General features: G+C 48.8%; 3 protein-coding genes across 3 annotated transcripts; all 3 read left to right on the forward strand.

Moving 5' to 3' along the window:
- Window positions 1-7,576: 7,576 nt before the first annotated feature.
- B0H18DRAFT_951821 (uncharacterized protein) lies at window positions 7,577-8,434 on the forward strand (the record flags this gene model as incomplete). The annotated part of the gene is made up of 4 exons (XM_048042045.1): window positions 7,577-7,899; window positions 8,073-8,086; window positions 8,164-8,274; window positions 8,313-8,434. The coding sequence occupies 4 exons, from the start codon at window positions 7,577-7,579 to the stop codon at window positions 8,432-8,434; spliced, it is 570 nt and encodes a 189-aa protein (XP_047898103.1).
- Window positions 8,435-10,998: 2,564 nt separating this feature from the next.
- Window positions 10,999-11,531, forward strand: B0H18DRAFT_951822 (uncharacterized protein; the record flags this gene model as incomplete). The annotated part of the gene is made up of 3 exons (XM_048042046.1): window positions 10,999-11,146; window positions 11,181-11,251; window positions 11,277-11,531. 3 exons carry the CDS (start codon window positions 10,999-11,001, stop codon window positions 11,529-11,531), a joined length of 474 nt encoding a protein of 157 aa, XP_047898104.1.
- Window positions 11,532-15,193: 3,662 nt separating this feature from the next.
- On the forward strand, window positions 15,194-17,707 carry B0H18DRAFT_951823 (uncharacterized protein; the record flags this gene model as incomplete). The annotated part of the gene is made up of 10 exons (XM_048042047.1): window positions 15,194-15,412; window positions 15,484-15,551; window positions 15,868-15,881; window positions 15,950-16,006; window positions 16,154-16,205; window positions 16,261-16,498; window positions 16,577-16,615; window positions 16,982-17,232; window positions 17,280-17,376; window positions 17,591-17,707. 10 exons carry the CDS (start codon window positions 15,194-15,196, stop codon window positions 17,705-17,707), a joined length of 1,152 nt encoding a protein of 383 aa, XP_047898105.1.
- Window positions 17,708-19,424: the final 1,717 nt, after the last annotated feature.

A 19,424-nucleotide genomic window follows, 5' to 3' on the forward strand; every position in this document is an offset into this window, starting at 1 on the left:
CGGAAGGCTTGGATCTGCGCTCGATCCAGGAGGCGCAGCGTCGCCCTGAGTGGCCACGTTGGCAGGAGGTGATTCTTGAGGAGGTATGCGTGCTTGAGGCCCATGGTACGTGGTGCCTTGAACAGCCACCGCCTGGTGTGAACATCATCAGCTGTCGATGGGTGTTCCACGCTAAGAAGGATGTGTCTGGGAACATTTACCGTTATTGTGCTTGTCTCGTCGCACGAGGATTCTCACAGGTGCCAGGTGTCAATTTCTTTGACACTTATGCCCCTGTTGCGAAGATGGCATCAATTCAAACCCTCCTCACATTTGCTGCACGTCACAATTTTGAGGTACACCAGGTGGATGTGAAGAGCGCCTACCTGCATGGAGACTTCGAAAAGAATGAAGTTATCTACATGTCCCTGCCACCAGGTGTGGAGCTCACCAAGGAAAAGGGCCTCGTACTCTGTCTCCTACGTCCGCTGTATGGTCTCCGACAGAGCGTGCGTCACTGGCATAAGAAGCTGCTCCGCACGCTGCAGAGCTGCCTCCGCATGTTGCAGTGCGATGTTGACCAGGCCATTTTCTTTCGTGTTGAGAAGGATTCCTTGATCGCGATGGGTGTGCACATCGATGATTTGACAATCATGACGTCTGGGGATCCTCTCATGGCCGAGGTGAAGGCGAGCCTGCACAAGGACTTCCAGATCTCTGGCGAAGGGCCCATCCATTGGATCCTCAGGTTTGCCATCGAGCGCGACCGCGAGGCACGCACACTGTCGTTGTCCCAGGTCTTGTACATCGAGTTGATTATACAACAATTCAACCTAGAGGACACGAAGCCTGTGACAACGCCAATGGAGCCGGCAGCTCACCTGTCAGCCATGCAATCACCGCAGACAACCGCCGAAGCAGCAGAGATGCATGACGTACCCTACCGCGAGGCCGTTGGCTCATTGATGTACGCGTCTCTGGGAACATGCCCCGACATCACGTATGCTGTCTCTGTCCTCTCTCGTTTCTCAGAGAACCCTGGCCGTGCGCACTGGGAGGCTGTCAAATGTGTCTTCAGGTACCTTGCTGGAACAAAGAACTTGAAGCTCACCTACGGCGTGGTGCAGTTTGATCTGGTTGGTTACTCCGATGCGGATGGCTCAATGCATGAAGACTGCAAAGCGATCTCTGGCTACACATTTCTCATCGATGGAGGAGCTGTCTCTTGGGCGTCGAAGTGTCAAGAGATCATCTCGTTGTCTACGATGGAATCTGAGTACGTCGCTGTCATTCACGTGTCGAAGGAAGCACTCTGGCTTCGTTCACTCATTGGCCAAGTGTTTGCACCGTTCACGGAGCCTATCCCTCTCAATTCCGACAACCAATCCGCCATCTCGCTCACACAAGATCATCAGTACCATGCACGCACCATGCACATCAACATTCACTTTCACTTTATTTGCTGGGTCGTGCAAGACAAGAAGATTAAACTCATCTATTGCCCTACCGAAGATATGGTCACCGACGTGCTCACGAAAGTGCTCTACAGCCCAAGGGTCAAGCACTTCGCGAATGCGCTCGGACTCTTGCACGATTGAGGGGGAGTGTTGGAGCAGTGCAATCTGTGCACCATCCGGCCCCGGCTATGTTACGATACCCATATGTCTTTCTTATCACTCTCACCACGCTGTATTGCGTGATGCGCCGTCTCGCTCGTTATCCCACCATACTCGCCGTCTGTACCCGTTCATTCATTACCATTTACGGTACACTCACGCTCTCCTTCCTAGCTTTGTTGCTCTCTCTCTTATACCCGTGACTCTCGCCCAGTCACCCTCAGTCTTGCTCTTTTGCTCGAGCGTGTACTGAGGGTGAGTTCGTGTCCAGTATGTCTGTCGCATACCGTAGCTTACCCTGACTTCCGTAGCCGTCGTCTTGTGCTTGTTAGGTATGCGAATATATCAGTCTTGCTCTTTTGCTCGAGCGTGTACTGAGGCTGTCGTCTTGTGCTTGTTAGCCCAACGACTGCACGCTCTCGCTGCCCCGCTGTTGCTTTAAAGTGGGCTGGCAAGTGGGCAGGGCTGGTGGGCGACAACCGGGCAGGTCACAGGTGAGTGGGTGTGCGAGTGGGCGGGTGAGCAGGCGGGTGCCATGAACGGTCATCATGGGCGGCCAGCTCAAGCTCGTCAGACTTGTCGACAACATGATGGACGGCTTCTCGGAGGCTACGATGCTGAGCACATTTTCGTCGATATCTTCCCTGTCTGTCAGTCCCTCCCACTCCCTCCGTGATTGTCCCTGTACCGATCATGACCCCGAAGTGTGCTACGTGCCCACCATCACGCCATCACACCCTCTATGCCCTCTACGCCTTGCGGATGCACCAAATGCATGCTGAGCACGAACCTCACACACAAGACGACCCCACTATGATGCGGGGTCATCTATTCACATTGTACCGCCTTCCCCACCACCGCATCTCCCTTCCCGTTTACCACCACCCTCCAGCTGCCCGTCCCACGTGTCGCACGCATGATCGCATCGAACGTGTGCCGTGGTCTTAGCACAAATGACAGGCAACCCCGCAGAAGAACGGGGCTGTCTGTCTGTTTGCCCCCGCCTTCCCAACCCGCCCCCACCGTCCCAGCATCTCTCGGATGTGTGCAATGTGTGCCGAGGACATATAGTGAATGCCAGGTGTCCCGGCGTGACAGCGGGACATCCGGTCACAAACTTGGGCCCTCCCCGCCACATCGCCGCCTTATCGCCATGCCTCAGCAGAGCCTAATGAGTGGGAAATCACGTTTCGAACGGTCCACCCGGAGTGCATTTGGCCCGTTTCGAACGGTGGACCCGGGCTCGGCCGGAGCACTCCGGGTCTACCGTTTGGAGCGGCCGCCGCCAGCAATGAACCGGCCGGAGGAAGGGTGGTGGTTTGGAATGGTCCGGCCGGAGTGTTGGGTAACGTTCCGGCCGGAGCTCTGGTGAACGTACCGGCCGGAGGCCTCGAGAAATATGGGTTTCCTACGGTCCGGCCAGACTGTTATCCAACGTTCCGGCCGGACCCCTGGTCAACGGTCCGGCCGGAGGTCTCGAAAAATTTACGTTTCCTACGGTCCGGCCGGACATATACCCAATGTTCCGGCCAGACCTTTGATCAGTGTCCCGGCCTGAGGCCTCAAAAATTTGGGCTCTCAACGGTCCGGCCGGAGCACTCAGCAATGATTCAGCCTGGCCAGGGGTTGGTTTCGGACGTCTGGCCGGCCCCCAGGTGAAACGGTCCGGCCGGGCAAAATCCCAACTTCCAATGTGAACAGGCCGGCCGGAAGCCTTGCAAAATCTGGGCTGTAAATGGTCTGGCCGGGCTAGTTTCTAACCATCCAGCCAGACCCCAGATGAACCGACCGGCCAGGCTTCTCCCAGCCAGACCCCTAATACACTAGTAATATAACAACAAGAATTGTTAGTTGTAACAACCAAGCTCAATATTTAACCACCAAGCCCAGAGATGAGCCACCAAGCTTGGTATCAAACCACCGAGCTCAATAGTGAGCCACTGAGCACAGTATTGAACCACCGAGGTTAAACAGCTAGGCTCGGTGGCCGAGAAAAATTGGCCGGGCTCGGCGCCGAGGATAAATGGCCGAGGCTCGGGCCGAGGTTTTGAGCGCCGAGCTCGGTGAAAACCGCCGAGGTCAGTATCAAAGCATTGAGCTCAGTGTTAAGGGGCCCAGTTAAAGGGCCGAGCTGAGTGTTCAATGACCGAGTTTGTTGTTGAAGCACTGAGCTCGGAAATGGCCGAGGTTAAACCACCGAGCTCGGTGAAAAACGGCCGGGCTGTCAGATTGCCATATAAGGAAATTTGGTATCATCTGGTAGCCCTTCATTCACAGAGTACAGTATATGTTCCCTAGTGTACAGAGATGCCTAGTTAGGTCAGAGAATACAAAATAAAAAATGCTCACAGGCTTCTCTGAGAACGTACTATTCAACTCCTGAGGCCAGTTTTCTTTTCCCACAATGTTTGACTATCTAGAATGTGCTATTTCAATGCACAGCCTACATCCCCAACAGGAAGAGTCTTATTCTTTGAAGCTGAATGCAGGACAGGAGATAAGGGGTATACATGTTGGATAATGATGTTCACTCCCTGCAGCCAATATTCTTTCCAAATAGTGTTTGACTATCTAGAATGATTCATTTCCTCACAATGAGTGAGTCCTCCAAAGGAATAGTCTTATTCACACAAGCTGAATGCAGTACAGAGTTAAGGGAATCTGGTCTCATATGAGTATCACTCAATTTGAACAATGCTGATCATCACTTCTGTATCCATGCATGATATAGCTGAAGAGTTTATACATTGGACAGATGTGTGGCATTTTGCTCTGGCTGGCCTAGGACAGTGCACCGGCCGCCGGACCGTTTGCTACGAGCAATGGCCGGCCGGACCATTGGCAATGAGCATTGTCCGGCCGGACCATTACCAATGGAGAGATGTTTCTGTGGCCAGTGCGCATGGGTGCACATCACAGTTTGATACAGACAATCATTCGAAGCAGGCCCCATCATGACACAATAATGCATGTTCCCCTTAGCTCCATGCTCAGTTCAGCTAGGAAGAATAAGACTATTCCTCTTGAGGACTTTGCTGTTCATGTTGGATTAAGCCATTCTAGTTTGTCAAACATTGTGGGCAAAGCATATTGGCTTTACAAAGTAAACATAGTTCACATGTATCCCACTCCACCCTTGACACCTTAACTCTGTACATTCAGCTTGTGTGAATAAGACTGTTCCTTTGGAGCACTTACTCCATGTGAGTAAATGAACCACTCTAGATGGTGAAACCCTATTTGGAAAGAATATTGGCTGCAGGAACCAACATTCAAGTCAGACATGCATATCCCATACCTATATGCCCCTTATCTCTTGTCCTGCATTCAGCTTCAAAGAATAAGACTCTTCCTGTTGGGGATGTAGGCTGTGCATTGAAATAGCACATTCTAGATAGTCAAACATTGTGGGAAAAGAAAACTGGCCTCAGGAGTTGAATAGTACGTTCTCAGAGAAGCCTGTGAGCATTTTTTATTTTGTATTCTCTGACCTAACTAGGCATCTCTGTACACTAGGGAACATATACTGTACTCTGTGAATGAAGGGCTACCAGATGATACCAAATTTCCTTATATGGCAATCTGACGGCCCGGCCGTTTTTCACCGAGCTCGGTGGTTTAACCTCGGCCATTTCCGAGCTCAGTGCTTCAACAACAAACTCGGTCATTGAACACTCAGCTCGGCCCTTTAACTGGGCCCCTTAACACTGAGCTCAATGCTTTGATACTGACCTCGGCGGTTTTCACCGAGCTCGGCGCTCAAAACCTCGGCCCGAGCCTCGGCCATTTATCCTCGGCGCCGAGCCCGGCCAATTTTTCTCGGCCACCGAGCCTAGCTGTTTAACCTCGGTGGTTCAATACTGTGCTCAGTGGCTCACTACTGAGCTCGGTGGTTTGATACCGAGCTTGGTGGCTCATCTCTGGGCTCGGTGGTTCAACTCTGAGCTCAGTGGGTGGTTAAATATTGAGCTTGGTTGATACAACCTTGGTCATTTTCCAGCTGAGCTTGGGGGTTAACAATTCTTGTTGTTATATCACCGGCAGATCAATTCTGAGGGGTCTGGCTGGTTTTGGAGAAGCCCGGCCGGTCTGTTCATCTGGGGTCCGGCTGGCTGGATGATTACAAACTAGCCCGGCCGGATTGTTTACAGCCCAGATTCCGCAAGGCTTCCAGCCGGATGTTTGGAAGGTGGAATTTTGCCCGGCCGGACTGTTTCATCTGGGGTCTGGCCGGAAGGTTAGAAACCAACCCCCGGTCCCGGCCGGAACATTGAGAATCCAAATCTTTGGAGGCCTCCAGCCGGATCATTGCTGAGTGCGCCGGCCGGACCATTGCTGAGTGCTCCGGCCAGACCATTGCTGAGTGCTCCGGCTGGACCGTTGAGAGCCCAAATTTTCGAGGCCTCCGGCTGGGACACTGATCAAAGGTCCGGCCGAAACGTTGGGTATGTGTCCAGCCGGACCGTAGGAAGCCTAAATCTTTTGAGGCCTCTGGCCGGACCGTTGACCAGAGCTCCGGCCGGGACGTTGGATAACAGTCCGGCCGGACCGTAGGAAACCCATATTTCTCAAGGCCTCCGGCCGGTACGTTCACCAGAGCTCCGGCCGGAACGTTACCCAACACTCCGGCCGGACCATTCCAAACCACCACCCTCCCTCCGGCCGGTTCGTTGCTGGCGGCGGCCGCTCCAAACGGTAGACCCGGAGTGCTCCGGCCGAGCCCGGGTACACCGTTAGAAACGGGCCAAATGCACTCCGGGTGGACCGTTCGAAACGGTCAAGTTCCACTCAGTAATGTGCTCAGCACTCCTACCTCACCCTCCCCTGCGCTCCACAGCTCTCGGACGTGCCAAACGCATGCCAAACACGCAGCACGTACCCATGACGACCCTGCTCTTCTGCAGGGTCATCTATTCGTGTGCTGCCGCCTTCCCAGTCCTCCCCCGCCATCCTACCATCTCTCAGATGCGTGCGATGCGTGCCGAGAATCAACCGTGCATGTCAAGCAACCCTGCACAACAACGGGTCATCTGGTCGCAAGCTTGGGCCCTCCACGCCACACCACAGCCTTCTCGCCCTGCCACAGCCCTCCTATGTTGCTGCGCCATCCTCTACCATATGGCTGGCAAACATGTGGACGACTCACGAGCAACTTGAAGCAGATGGCGGGAAAGCGGGCGGCGAGCGAGCGGGTGAGTGAGTGGACAAGCACGTCTGACGATTGGAAGGTGGGCATGAAACAATGATGGGTGGCTGCGATGGTGTGCGGACCCGTCCACTTACCCGTGGACCCGCCTGCACCCGTGCAAAACCTGTACCCGCTGTCACGGGTCCATACCCAGGGCGGGTACGGGTGCAGGTACACCTCGGGACACCCGCGGGTGTACCCGTGCTCTGCACTACGAGTAACTGCACCCGCACCCGCACCAATTTGATGCAGTTGCTCCGGATTCTGGAGGTGGATAGATTGTGCATGGCAGTGTCATTTCTTCGTGCAATGTGTGACAAACTGGCAAAAATCATCACTTCATACTGGCAGAGGCTCATTGGTGCTACCTTATATTACGCAAACTCACTGATGTATGAGGGGCTGCAGCTCTAGACTGAGCTGCAACACGTCGGCATACACATCTGGACTTCATGGCTCCACCACGCTGGTCGACCGCTGAGGAAGCTGCCTTCTTGCTTCCGAAGGTGGACGTGTTCTGATCACATCAACTATCGCAAAAACTGCAACGGTTCTGGCCCACAGTGTACTGCAAATGGTTCACCGCATTCCCGGAGAAGCCCAGGGTTCTTCCAAACATTGAGGGTGAGCTGTCAAAGGAACAGAATCAGCAGCTGCAATCGGCAATTCAGACCCGTCAGAAGGTACGTACACCTATTTGACAATCATCGACAGTCCACTGACCTACGTACAAAAGCAAATCTATAACTGGTTCAATAACCTTAATAGTCAGCAAAATTGAAAAGCCAAGTCTATGTGGGTGCCCGTGAACCTTTTCAAGATGAAATCACATTGTCATCTGAAGGAGATCGAGGTGTATTCCCGTAAGTATTATGATGAGCAGGTTAAACCACTTGTGCAGAAACAGTTGCATGGGCGCACCGTTACGAAGGCCAAGAGGCTCTTGATTATCAAGGACACCACAGAGGATAAGTACAAAACAGAAGACGAGAACATTAAGGAGGAGATCAGGGTGCATGTGCTTGCGCTTCGGACATTGGGAGCAAACAGTGACGAGGAAGATGAAGCTAAGGAGGGTGCGGATGAGGACATGATTGACCTGGTCGTGTGCCAAGTGTACGTACGGCAAAGCTGAATGCTGCATATTTTGAACTGAATTACAGTCCCTGAGGTACGAAGGAATCATTCTTATGAATGGAGGAAATACTGGTTGTTAAAAGATGAGCCAAGACTCACTAAATAAGTGGCTTGTATCAGGCTATGCATGGGAAACTCTGCACTATCATAAGTTTTTTTGCGACATGTGAGCCTCAAGAGTGAGCACAATATGAATGTATAGTACTCTCTGATCTTTCTCTGATTTTCCTGCTATTAATCCAGTACTGCAGAGGCCACCCATAGCCAACTTCCTGAATGGGCAGGAGACTCACCATATATGGCAGTTTTCTATGTCTGCTTCAAAGACTCCCCTGATACCTGTGGAGCTCTCCAGTAAGTACATATGCCTCAATATCACTTGTCATGGCCAGTATTCTCAAAGATACCTAATCTGGACACACCTATGAGCATCCAAGGAGCATCCCATGGAGAAGGAATATTTTGGGATTTTACGGCATTTAATGGGGCTCTAGTTCTTAAAGAGCTCAGTTAGTGCTGCAAAAAACTCGGCATGAAGAGCTGAGATTGAAACATTACTTTAAAAGGGAATATTTGTCAGCATCCCAGCCAATGGGAGTGCTGCAAAATCTTCATTCATCCACCACTCCTTCTACAGTCAACAATCAAATTGTATAATGTTTCTGTACATCTGTATATTATCTGTACATGATTTGAGGCCAATACATGGAGATCTGAGTGCAGGAAAAATCATCCTGTGTGATCATGCCCATTTTGGGTAAGCAGTGGCTTGGACCCTTGTCCACGACAGGGTACATTGCTTGGATTCTGATTCATCATGGCCTAGGAACAATAACACACATATATGAGAATAGATTACAGGCCATAAAGATGGGTCCCTGCAATGTAGTGAGCTAAATGTCAGTGTGGCTGACCCTACCCTCAATGAGAAGATTGAGTACTGAGCTCCACTGAAGGACTGTATATTTTACTGATATTTATATTGTACTCTTGAGGTGGTTTAACATAGCTATGTACAAGACTTTAGACCATTGAGGCCCACACAGAGTGAGGAGAGCTTGTTGAGTGCTAAGGTGGCTGAGATTGCACACATTCACCCCTGGGTCCATAGTGTTATTTTGCTGCTTTCCACATACCATCCAAGAAACTAGCATGAGTAGCTGACACTGACTGAAACAGAGAAACTTTGTAGCCAATGGAATTGCTCCAAAGTTACTGATTGGTGACTGGAGGCATAGACAAACATAGTCTCATGTTTGCCTTCAAGTTGAATGTCAGAAGGGCCTCTTGATTGTTCCTTTGTAAGTCTGCATAATTGCCAGAGCAACAATGGCTTCTTCTGAGCCCAATCAGTAGAGAAATAACAGTATACATTGAACAAACAGACAGCTTCATCAATACATGGTACAATTAGTCCTTGCCCATATGAACAAGCCAAGAGCTGCCTACTATATCTCCACATCCCAAGGACCATTGCATGACAACAGGACCTGGTATTACTGTTGGCTGCAGTGCGCCTCAGAGCGGATTCCAAAGGCCTAAGTCGAGCTCTGTAAAGTCTTAGGGACATAGAGCTCGATGAGGCGGACTGTCTACGGTGTGCGTTACGTAAGGCAATCATAACTGTACAGCAGAAACAGCCACAAAGTCGAAATCAACGAAGCAGTGAAAAATCAGATGAGTGCAGGGGTTCAAATCCCTGAAGTTGCACACATTATGGAAAATGGTAGACAGAAGGGAATTACATCGGAAAAAAAATACAGTAGGCACGGTATAGTGGTGGCGTCCATGTAGAATAAAGGAGAACACACCAGGATGTGATACCTTTTGTTGAAGAAGTAGCGAGCACCCTGGGATCCGTCACAATTTGCGCACTAGGGGGCATGAGTTCTGGTATCTTATTGTGAGTTACAGTCTTCATCTTGACCTCATACAAGCTGCTGCTTGTCATCTGCCCTCGAAGGATGGGTTGTCCTCCTTTGCTAATCACATCCATCTGACCATCTTGTACCTGGATACCGCATCTGCTCCTGTTGGTCTGCAAAAGCAAGATGAGGTTGGCAGCAAGGTTGGGGGCATGAAGGACATTCCAAAGGGTGATGACAGACATGCAACCATTGATTACAACTTGTACATGGACTGATCTGACTCTGACAATGCGGAAAGTCATACCATGTTTTGTGCTGTTGCCATCTTGTGGGATCATTGGGCGGTAGTCATCATAGCAGCTCTGTTGACAAAATAATGGTAACTAGCTCCCAAATTGAGGTAGGCTTTAATACTCGACCTGTTCTTCTCACTTGACAGATCAGAATCAGCACTGGCCAGGAATATGTTGTAATTGTAACAACCTGCAGTCGATGGTGCGGAGGTGACATTCACATTGGGTTTGGCATCCAACATTGCAACCTGAGCCTGAGGGGCAGCGGGATCCGCTGGAGACCCCTTCTTAGGTCTTGGTTGGGACTTCCAGTGCAACGGTTGCTGAAGCATTGGTCTTTAGTGTGGTTCTTCCACCAGCACCAGTTGCAGTTGACAGCTGCCTTTGTGGCTGTCATGAAGGCTGAGGTTGTTGTGCCGGACTATCCGTTCCCCCTCAGCAGGAACTGCACCTGTGCTAAACTTCAGGGCAGCACACAAAGACTCAGTGTCACAAACCAACACCCCTTTGGGGCCAGCCTTCAGGTTCACCATCACAAAGTCCTCCAAATACTGGGCATGAAGTTGTGCCCGGGAGCGTCCCTGTAGAACCAAATCAGCATGAAGATGTATGAGATAGGCTCCACCTGTATGTGATTGTTGTAGGTGATGAGAAAATGAAAGATACACCAAGTTGCCATGTCCTTTGCTGTGAGCTTTGGCTGCCCCGTGCCCATATGGGCAGAGACCTGCATGTACAAGCCACCTCTTTTCATGGCCTCTGCTGAAGGCAAGTTAGCCTTGTCAAGGGTGCACCACCACTTGACCATGTTCTCCAACAATTTGAGAATCATCCACCCCGCATTGGTGGGCTTGGTTGTGGTCTTGGAAACATACTCATTCACAGCCACAATGGCTTCATGAGTGACGTGAGGATGCATGTGTGCTAAGGCACCTGCTGGCCAGGAGCTGGGATTTGCTCAGGACCCTGGGGGACAGGCTGACCACACTCCCCAACAGGCTGGCAATGGACGGGCACAGACTGGCCCCATTCAGGGACCTGCTCAAGATGAGTGGGCACGGGCTGGTGATGCCTCCAGGATAGGCTGGCGACACTCCAGGACAGGCTCACTATAAGTGGGGACAGGCTTGCCATGCTCTGGGATGGGCTCACCAGGCACCTGCTGATAAGGTAATTGAGAAACAGTCTGAGGCAGAGGGCTACTAGTAGGGAGACTTACAATGACTGTAACGGAAACCTCCCACTGAGAGGAGCTCCCATGAACAGGGAGGACAATGTGAGCTGTGACCCATTTGGCCAAAGCAAGGAGGGGGTGTTCGGCCAGTCTGTTGGGAAAGTTTGGAATCCAACCAAGGCACTGGCCTGGAAGGCTGAGCTGTCTGGGTGCTCTTTGACCTTGAACCCCAACTCAAGCATTGTTTGGGTTCAGCTCAGGGAAATGGGCCCCTGAGATGGCCAATAGCTCCTACTAGAGCCCCATTAAATGCAGAGAAATATTCAAATACATACCCATGTATTGCTTCTCCATGGCATGCTCCTCGTATACTGATGGGAGTGCCCAGAATAGGTATCATACTGGCCATGAGAAGTGATACTGAGGCATATGGGCAGATCTTTGTGTGCATACTTGCTAGAGAGTTCTGCAAGTATGAGAGGCTCCGTGAAGTAAGGCATACCAGACATCCAAAACTGCCATTATGGTTAGTCCCCTGCCCCTTTGGGAAGTTAGTCATGGATGGCCTGGACAAATAGCAGCAAAATCCGAGAAAAATCAGGGAGTACCATGGATGTATATTGGATTCCCTATTGAGGCTACATATGGCAGAAAAGCTATGATAGTGCAGAGCTTCCCATGATACAAACCACTTGTTCAGTGAGTCTTGGTCCATCTTGTAAGCACCAGTATCACCCTCAACTCTCAGGGACTGGCAACCCCAAACAGGATCCTAGGCCATTATGTTTAGTTCAACTGTTCATGTTGAGCTCAGAAGTTATTCCGCATTTCTGTGAATTATTCTGAGCTCCATTGCCCTGTCCAAGTCATGGAATGTGTCCTGGTGTGTTCTCCTTTATTCTACATGGACGTCATCACTATACCCGTGTGCATACTGTACTTTTTCCGACGTCATTCCCTTCAGTCTACCATTTTCCATAATGTTTGCATCTTCAGGGATTTGAACCCCTGCACTCATCCGATTTTTCACTGCTTCATTGATTTCGACTTTGTGGCTGTTTCTACTGTACAGTTATGGTCGCCTTACGTAACGCACACCGTAGACAGTCCGCCTTGTCGAGCTCTAAGTCCCTAAGACTTTACAGAGCTTGACTTAGGTGTGTATCTTTGTTTCCTGAATATAAAAGACTTTACAGAGCTCGACTTAGGCCTTTGGAATTGCTCTGAGGCGCACTGCAGCCAACAAGTATGAAATTTCAGACTCCCAGACAACACAACTTGCACCAACAGATACAAACAAATGCAGTGGTTAAGCACTCTGTTATGGATATGAGGGCCATGAAATGCCTTAGCTGTTCCCTCAATAAGGAAACTGGTGAACATATCATGTGACTGGCAGCTTGGTGGTAGGGCCAATATAGTCTCAGCTAGTAACAAATCATAGTATACATAGTATGCTCATCTGATAGCCCTTCATTCAGAGAGTATACAGAAATTCTACTGAGTATATACAATCACTGGCTCACCCAGGACATGCAAAATATTAAAAATGCACATGTGCCTCTGCAGACTCAAAGTGCCTGTTTATGACTCAAATATGGTCCATGTGTACACTGTAATGTATATGTGTGATTTAGACATTGTGGACTACTCAGTAGCTTCTGTAATACAGGTAATAAGGACTATAATGGGTAATCTGAGCATCTTTTGCCATAATCTGGCCCTTGTATACAATATAATGGTGACCATTGCAGCTCACAGCAATCCTACACTTGTCTTTGATGTGTCTGTATATTTCATAGATTTTCTGCATTTTTCTGAGCCCTACATGCCCCTGTTTGTGTATGATTCCTCTTTGGGAAGGTCACATACTCCATATGGTAATTATCCACTGGCTTTCTCTTGCACATAGACACAGACTAGGTATACATATATGCATCTGTAATTACACTATCATCTTATGGGGATGTGCACTACATGAGTAGTTCCTAGTGTGAAGTAGAAGGCCTATATAAATCAGCTCACTGAGGTAACAGCAACAATCTTACCAGGTTATTGAGAATGGTATCTGATGTCAAACTCAGGGCATAGACAGCTTCAATCACACTGCCTGGGCCATTTCAAAATTTCCTGATTTTTCCGCTTTTTTGTGGGTCTAAACAAGCCCATATAAGCACAGTAACAGTGCTCACTTACATCGCTTACTAAGTGCCCCGTTAAGCGCCCAGATGCTGTTCGGAGGTGCATCTGTGCGGACAACACCAAGCTGCTCTGATTGGTGCATCTAGCCCTTTTCTATCCTAATCAGGCAGGCTGCCGAGGTTTTGGGCTGAGTTTGAATCTCAGCCACAGGCTCATTAGTGGCACTGTATCTCCTGCACTGTGGCCTCAATAAAATGCGATAAATCCCCCAAATATTCCACAAGATAGGTATGATGTCATAGAGTCTGTAACTGCTGTGACTTGCCTATTACCTTCAGTGGTTATGGCACAATTCACACAATCAAAACACACACAAATGCCTCTGTGCACATGGTTGCATCCCTTTTCACCCTCAAAGTGACTATTTTGAAGCCTGTAGACCACCCATAGATTATGTATGTCATGTCTTTATGACATCTGAAGCCTGCCATAAAGGGTCGCTAACCTTCCCCAAATGGTAATTTCAATGCAGCTGCTCAGTCTGGGCTCAGAAAATGCAGATAAAACCAGGGAAAACTTTGTGCAACTGGACTCAGTTGTAGTACCTGCTGTATGTAAGAAATTGATCCAGTATAGCACCCCCAGAGGCTATGACCAGTATGGCTTGCCCCTACCTCTGTAGACATGATTGGGTAGCATTTGACTGGGATACACTGACTGAGCTCCAACCAACTGTTATAGATATCATAAGCTCACCTCATAGCCCTTCATTCATAGTGTCTATCATAGTTTCTTGAGAGAAGTGGTTGAATGAGTAGCAAAATGCTAATATAAAAAACAGAAGTGACTCTGTGAATATGAATGTGTTCTGTTGCATCTGAAACACATGACAGATGTCCTGTATGGCCAAGTGTATAGTTTCCAACACATTGATGTCTCTGAAACATGCACAGCAGTACTACAAATGGAGAAATATTGTCATAGCAAGTATGTGTTGATGTCCCAGCACTGAATAACTATACAGGACAATCCTCTCTACCTGTGAATATGCTCCACAGATCTCCTGGAATATTATCCCATTTTACTGCATTTTTCTGGGCCCAAAACAACTCAGATTTGCTGCAGTAACAGGGTGCACTTACATCACTTACTTAGCGCCCATTTAAGCGCCCATTGCCGAAGCGGAGTCATTGACTGGCCGGAATTCTGGCCTGTCGACGACTCCGGTCACTCAAAAGGGATTTTGGAGCACTCCCATTGGCTAGAATGATGACAATGATTCCCCTTTAAAGTAATCTTTCAATCTCAGCTCTTCATGCCGAGTTTTTTGATGGCTTTAAGCCACACTAACTGAGCTCTTACTAGAGCCCCATTAAATGCGGAAAAAGCTGAAAATATTGCCTCTCCATGGCATGCTCCTTAGTCACTGGCAGGGGTGTCCAGATTAGGTATTCCTCTTCTGTCTCACAGTGCTAACCTTGGCAAGTGATACTGAGGCATGTGAGTAGATCTTTGTGTGCATACTTACTGGAGAGCTCCACAGGTATGATGGGGTCTATGAAGTAGACACATAAAATTGCCATATACAAATAGTCCCCTGCCCATTTTGGAAGCTGGTCATGAATGGCCTCTGCAGTACTTAATAAATAGCAGGAAAATAAAAATAAAAATGAGATAGCACAATGGATTCATATTGTATTGACTATTGAGGCTGTCATATGGAAGAACACTTGTAGTGAGGCAGACTTTCCCATGTACAGCCTGATATTAGCAACTCTTTCAGAGAGTATCCTGAAATGCATGTCCTTGGTCCATCTTCAAGTTGCAAGCACTGGTATCACCTGGCATTCTCAGGGGCTGGCAACTCCAAACAGGACTCTGGGCTGTTCCAATTGTTGCAGCAGGCCCTTTCCTGCCCTGATCAGGCAGGCTGCCAAGTTTTGGAGCTGACTTTAAATCCCAGCCACAAGCTCATCAACGACACTGCCTTTGCTGTGCTGTGGCCTCCCATAAATGTGAGCAAATTTGGAAATATTTCCAGTAAAATATATGATGTCATAGAGTTTGTACATGTGGCTTTTCATAGATTCAGATTCATAAAATTATGGTACCATTCACAAAGCAGAAAAATGCAATATGCCTCTACACACATTGGTTCTTTTTGGATTGTTTGTATTCCTTGCAACACTTACCAAGTGCATCTGACACCTGCTGTCTGTGGTAGCTGACCTTCTGAAATGGAAAGTCTGATTTCACTTGCTGAGTATGGGCTCATAAAATGCAGATCCAACAAGGAAGTTGGTATGATTCTACTCACTTTATACTGCTAGCTCTATCTTGCAATTGGCTTCTCTTCCAAAATCATTGGGTAGAATGTAATCACTAATCAGTGAATACCTGTTGCCCTTGCACATGACTCTGCATGGCAGGTCTCTTGTTAATTGGCATGACATTGAATTCTGGAATGCAGGCTGTCTGATCCTGGTAAGTGATGCAGCGGCATTGTGCAGGTTATGTTATTATAGGTAAACATGACTAAACAACATCAAAAGGACCTGATGAGGCATATAAGCTGAAAGGGTCATGCTGTGGATCCCCACTGTGCTCTTGTAAGTTGTCCCTTGGCTTCTACCACAACCTCCTCAGTCTAATGCCGCTTTGCGGCATGTTCAGGTGATGAAACCACCTAAATCATCCATTAGCAAACAAGGAGAATGCATGCTGCATTGTCAAGGAAACAATGTTCTGAGCCATAGCAGGTTACTTTGCAGAAGCAGAGCCATCGGTGCACAAGGGTGTCCGTCACAAGTGAGTGCAAAGATGACTTAGGTTAACTTGACAAGATGCTAGTCTGTGTGGACAGATGCACTGTACTTGATCCCAGTGGTATACACAAGAAACACATTGATGATGGTGCCAACAGCAACAACACAACAGATCAACACAACAGAAATTGTCCCAGTGATGAGCAAACACAACGGCATGGAGGGAAGACAAAAATGAGCAGAAAACACAACTCAAGGCTTCCCCTTCCGCTTAACCCTCTGCGGCCTCTTACCCTTTGCCATTGCAGTCTGCTTGCCTGTCAAATGGGACAAAGGGTGTGCACCCTCTACGTATTCTTCATTGGCTTCATCCTACTTCTCGACTGACTCATCTTCATCTTCAATGTCTCATAGCGTGACGAGGAGGGAGGTGGACTACATGAATTCCAGAAGGTGTCCAGGTGACATCTCTTTGCATTGTCATGAATAGAAGGTTCAGCAGGTTTTGCTTGCTTACGCCTCTGAGTGTCCTCCTTCCCCCAGTTAAATGCATTGTTCTCGTCCACATCATGCCACACTTTCCTTTTTTGTCCACCTTCCTAATGTGTTGCATCCTATACTCCCTGCACGAGCACACCATCCTTTCGTTATTCTTACAAACCTCACCTCATGACGTGAAAATTGACTATCTGTTATGTATATAAGACCCTACGTTGTACAGCTCACCTTAGTGTACCTTTGGAGACCAATCCAGTCTTATAACCTGTGTGGACCATTGCATGCTTCTCCCCCTTGTATCGTCACCACCTGCCTCTTCAGGTGTGTGAACGCTACAATCAAAAGGATTGGGTCTCACGGCTGCCTGTGATCGAATTTGCACTTAACTTGGCCCATTCGGAAAGCACAGGCTACACACCATTCTTCCTTAACGGGTACGAGATCTTTGTACAGCTGTGGGCACAGGATCAGCAATGCCCGTATCAGTTCAGCTTGTATGACTCCGTGACGGGCATCACTGAGCTCAGAGGTCTTTGGAACATCTGGCTGCCCCTGAGATACCACTGGCAATGGTGAGCCTCGGCAGTGAGCTGTGCACCTTGAGCTTCAACTATTTCAGGAAGGGGATCTTCCACCTGATGGAGAACATTGAGGGTGGGGCACTCAGACAACTTCTGCCATTCTTCAAAGCCCATGCCATGGAACATGCCAGCAGTGTAAGCCCCTGTGGAAATGGTGACCTTGCAAGCAGTGTGCATCACATCTAGGCAAAAAAGCAGCCAGCTCATCCTGCCCATTGTACTTGGGCAGCAGACACTAATTAACATATGTTAGTGATGAGATACAAACAGGGGCCTTGGGACTCACCACACCGTGCCCCTTCCCAATATACTCTTCTGGGCCCCAATGATTACAGACCCCCTCATGAAGCTTGTTGAGGTCATCATCCCTGTGGAAAAGATACAGCTCAGCAGAGACCTTTCTGAGCAAGATTTCAAGCCCGTGCAAGACACCACTGAAGAGGATGTGACTTTCATCATCTGGTGAGGGGATAAACTTGTAGTCCAGCAGACTCTGGTCCATGTTCTTGAAGTTTGGTACCACCAAAGTGGTGCAGGCACTCTCATTGATGTTGATAATGATCCAAATGACTTTTTGGTACACTTTTCGACTGTCTTCCAATCCCTCAGTGCAATTGTTCTTGACCTGTGACATGTGAACATGAGCTATCAGGCCCCAATGAACAATTTCCCACCTTCTCAAACACATCTTCCATAGTCTCACAAACACACACCTCAAACTCTATGATGTCAACATTTGTATTGTGAACCTCTCCATCAGACATGTACACATTGCATGGTGGATTGATACGGATTGATGTCACAAGATCTGGGATCTTGAATTGCATGTGTCCGTCACTGCAGAGGATGCCTAATGTATGTCCACCATCTAGGACTAACTGCAGGGAGCTCAATTTCATACAAGGCTGTACTTCCTTTGCAACCCGCAGCATCAACACTGTGAATTGCATCCTGGTGAAGGGGGCTTGTCCTGGTCATCACCAGCTCTGAATCATCTGTATTGTACTCAAAGGTTGATTGAGGATAAGTTGAGCTGTCATAAGAATGGTAAACCTTTGAAGATGTACAAGATTGCTTGCAAGACAGGGTGATAGTCACCCAGGTGTTACAGGAGCTCCTCCCACCCTTCAAGCTGAGATTTGGTGACCTGGTACATGCATAACATCATTAGACAACACAAGCAACCTTAAGAAAGGACAGCCTACAGTGCGCTTAGCCTGAATGTAAGGGAAGGTTGTGAAGAGCCTGTCCGGTGCATACGGCACTGTACAGTTGTCTCAACTAGTAGTTGCTGTCTCCGTGGTAGACCTCCGAAGTAATATTGCTCCAGACCTCGCAACTACGTCTGTGGCGCATGTTGATATTGATTCTGCATGTGCCACTGCAAAGTGGTGGATGGGATGGAAGGTGACTCACCTGTTGTGCACGCATGACAACACAAAGCTGTAGGCTGAGCGGAGGAAGCAGGAATAGGGTACCACCCCTCGCAGTGGGCTCCAGTTGTGTAGCTTGAGTGCATCTTGCTCCTGGGCACAATGTTCAAGGGGCAGGACAATCTGTTGCTTCAGGGATGGAAGTGACATGGGTGGAAAGGGGAAGATGTACGATGATGGAGGGGATGAGTGCCAATGACAGACCTCGTAATATGCCTATTGCTTGCTGTCCTTGTCTTCAGTTCTCCAACTTGAAGCCTCCTCTTGTGTGTGCTCCTGGCTGATTCTGCTGTCTCCTCTGAGTCACTTTGTCTGGGCTCTGTATCCTTGTCCTTATTCTCGTCCTTCTGTAAACACTATGCTCATTCCTCAGTCACTGAACTCATTCTGCGGTATCTCGGACCTCATTCCGTATTTGCTGTGCTTGTTCTGCTGGTTGCTAGGCTCATTCCGTGAGTCTGTGGCACTGATTCTTGATAGCCTGAGTCAGTCAACATTGACCAACCCAGGGAGGCACTCCCAGCTCCAGAAAATATGATGAGAACACTGTGAGCTAGGCTTGCAGTTGTCTAGAATATGATCCCTGAGGTACGAAGGAATGGTTCTTATGACTGGAGAGAATGTAATGCTTAGCATGGAGCCCAATGCAGAAGGTTTTTCCCACAGTGCATGTGACTGTTTGAGCGCCAGATAACCAAAGATAAGTAGCACTTACTATGCCATCATTAGCTGTGTTTCAAATTTCAGACT

Source organism: Fomitopsis serialis, assembly GCF_022376445.1.
Source record: "Fomitopsis serialis strain Sig1Antser10 chromosome Unknown B0H18scaffold_7, whole genome shotgun sequence".
In the NCBI taxonomy this organism is placed as follows: domain Eukaryota; kingdom Fungi; phylum Basidiomycota; class Agaricomycetes; order Polyporales; family Fomitopsidaceae; genus Fomitopsis; species Fomitopsis serialis.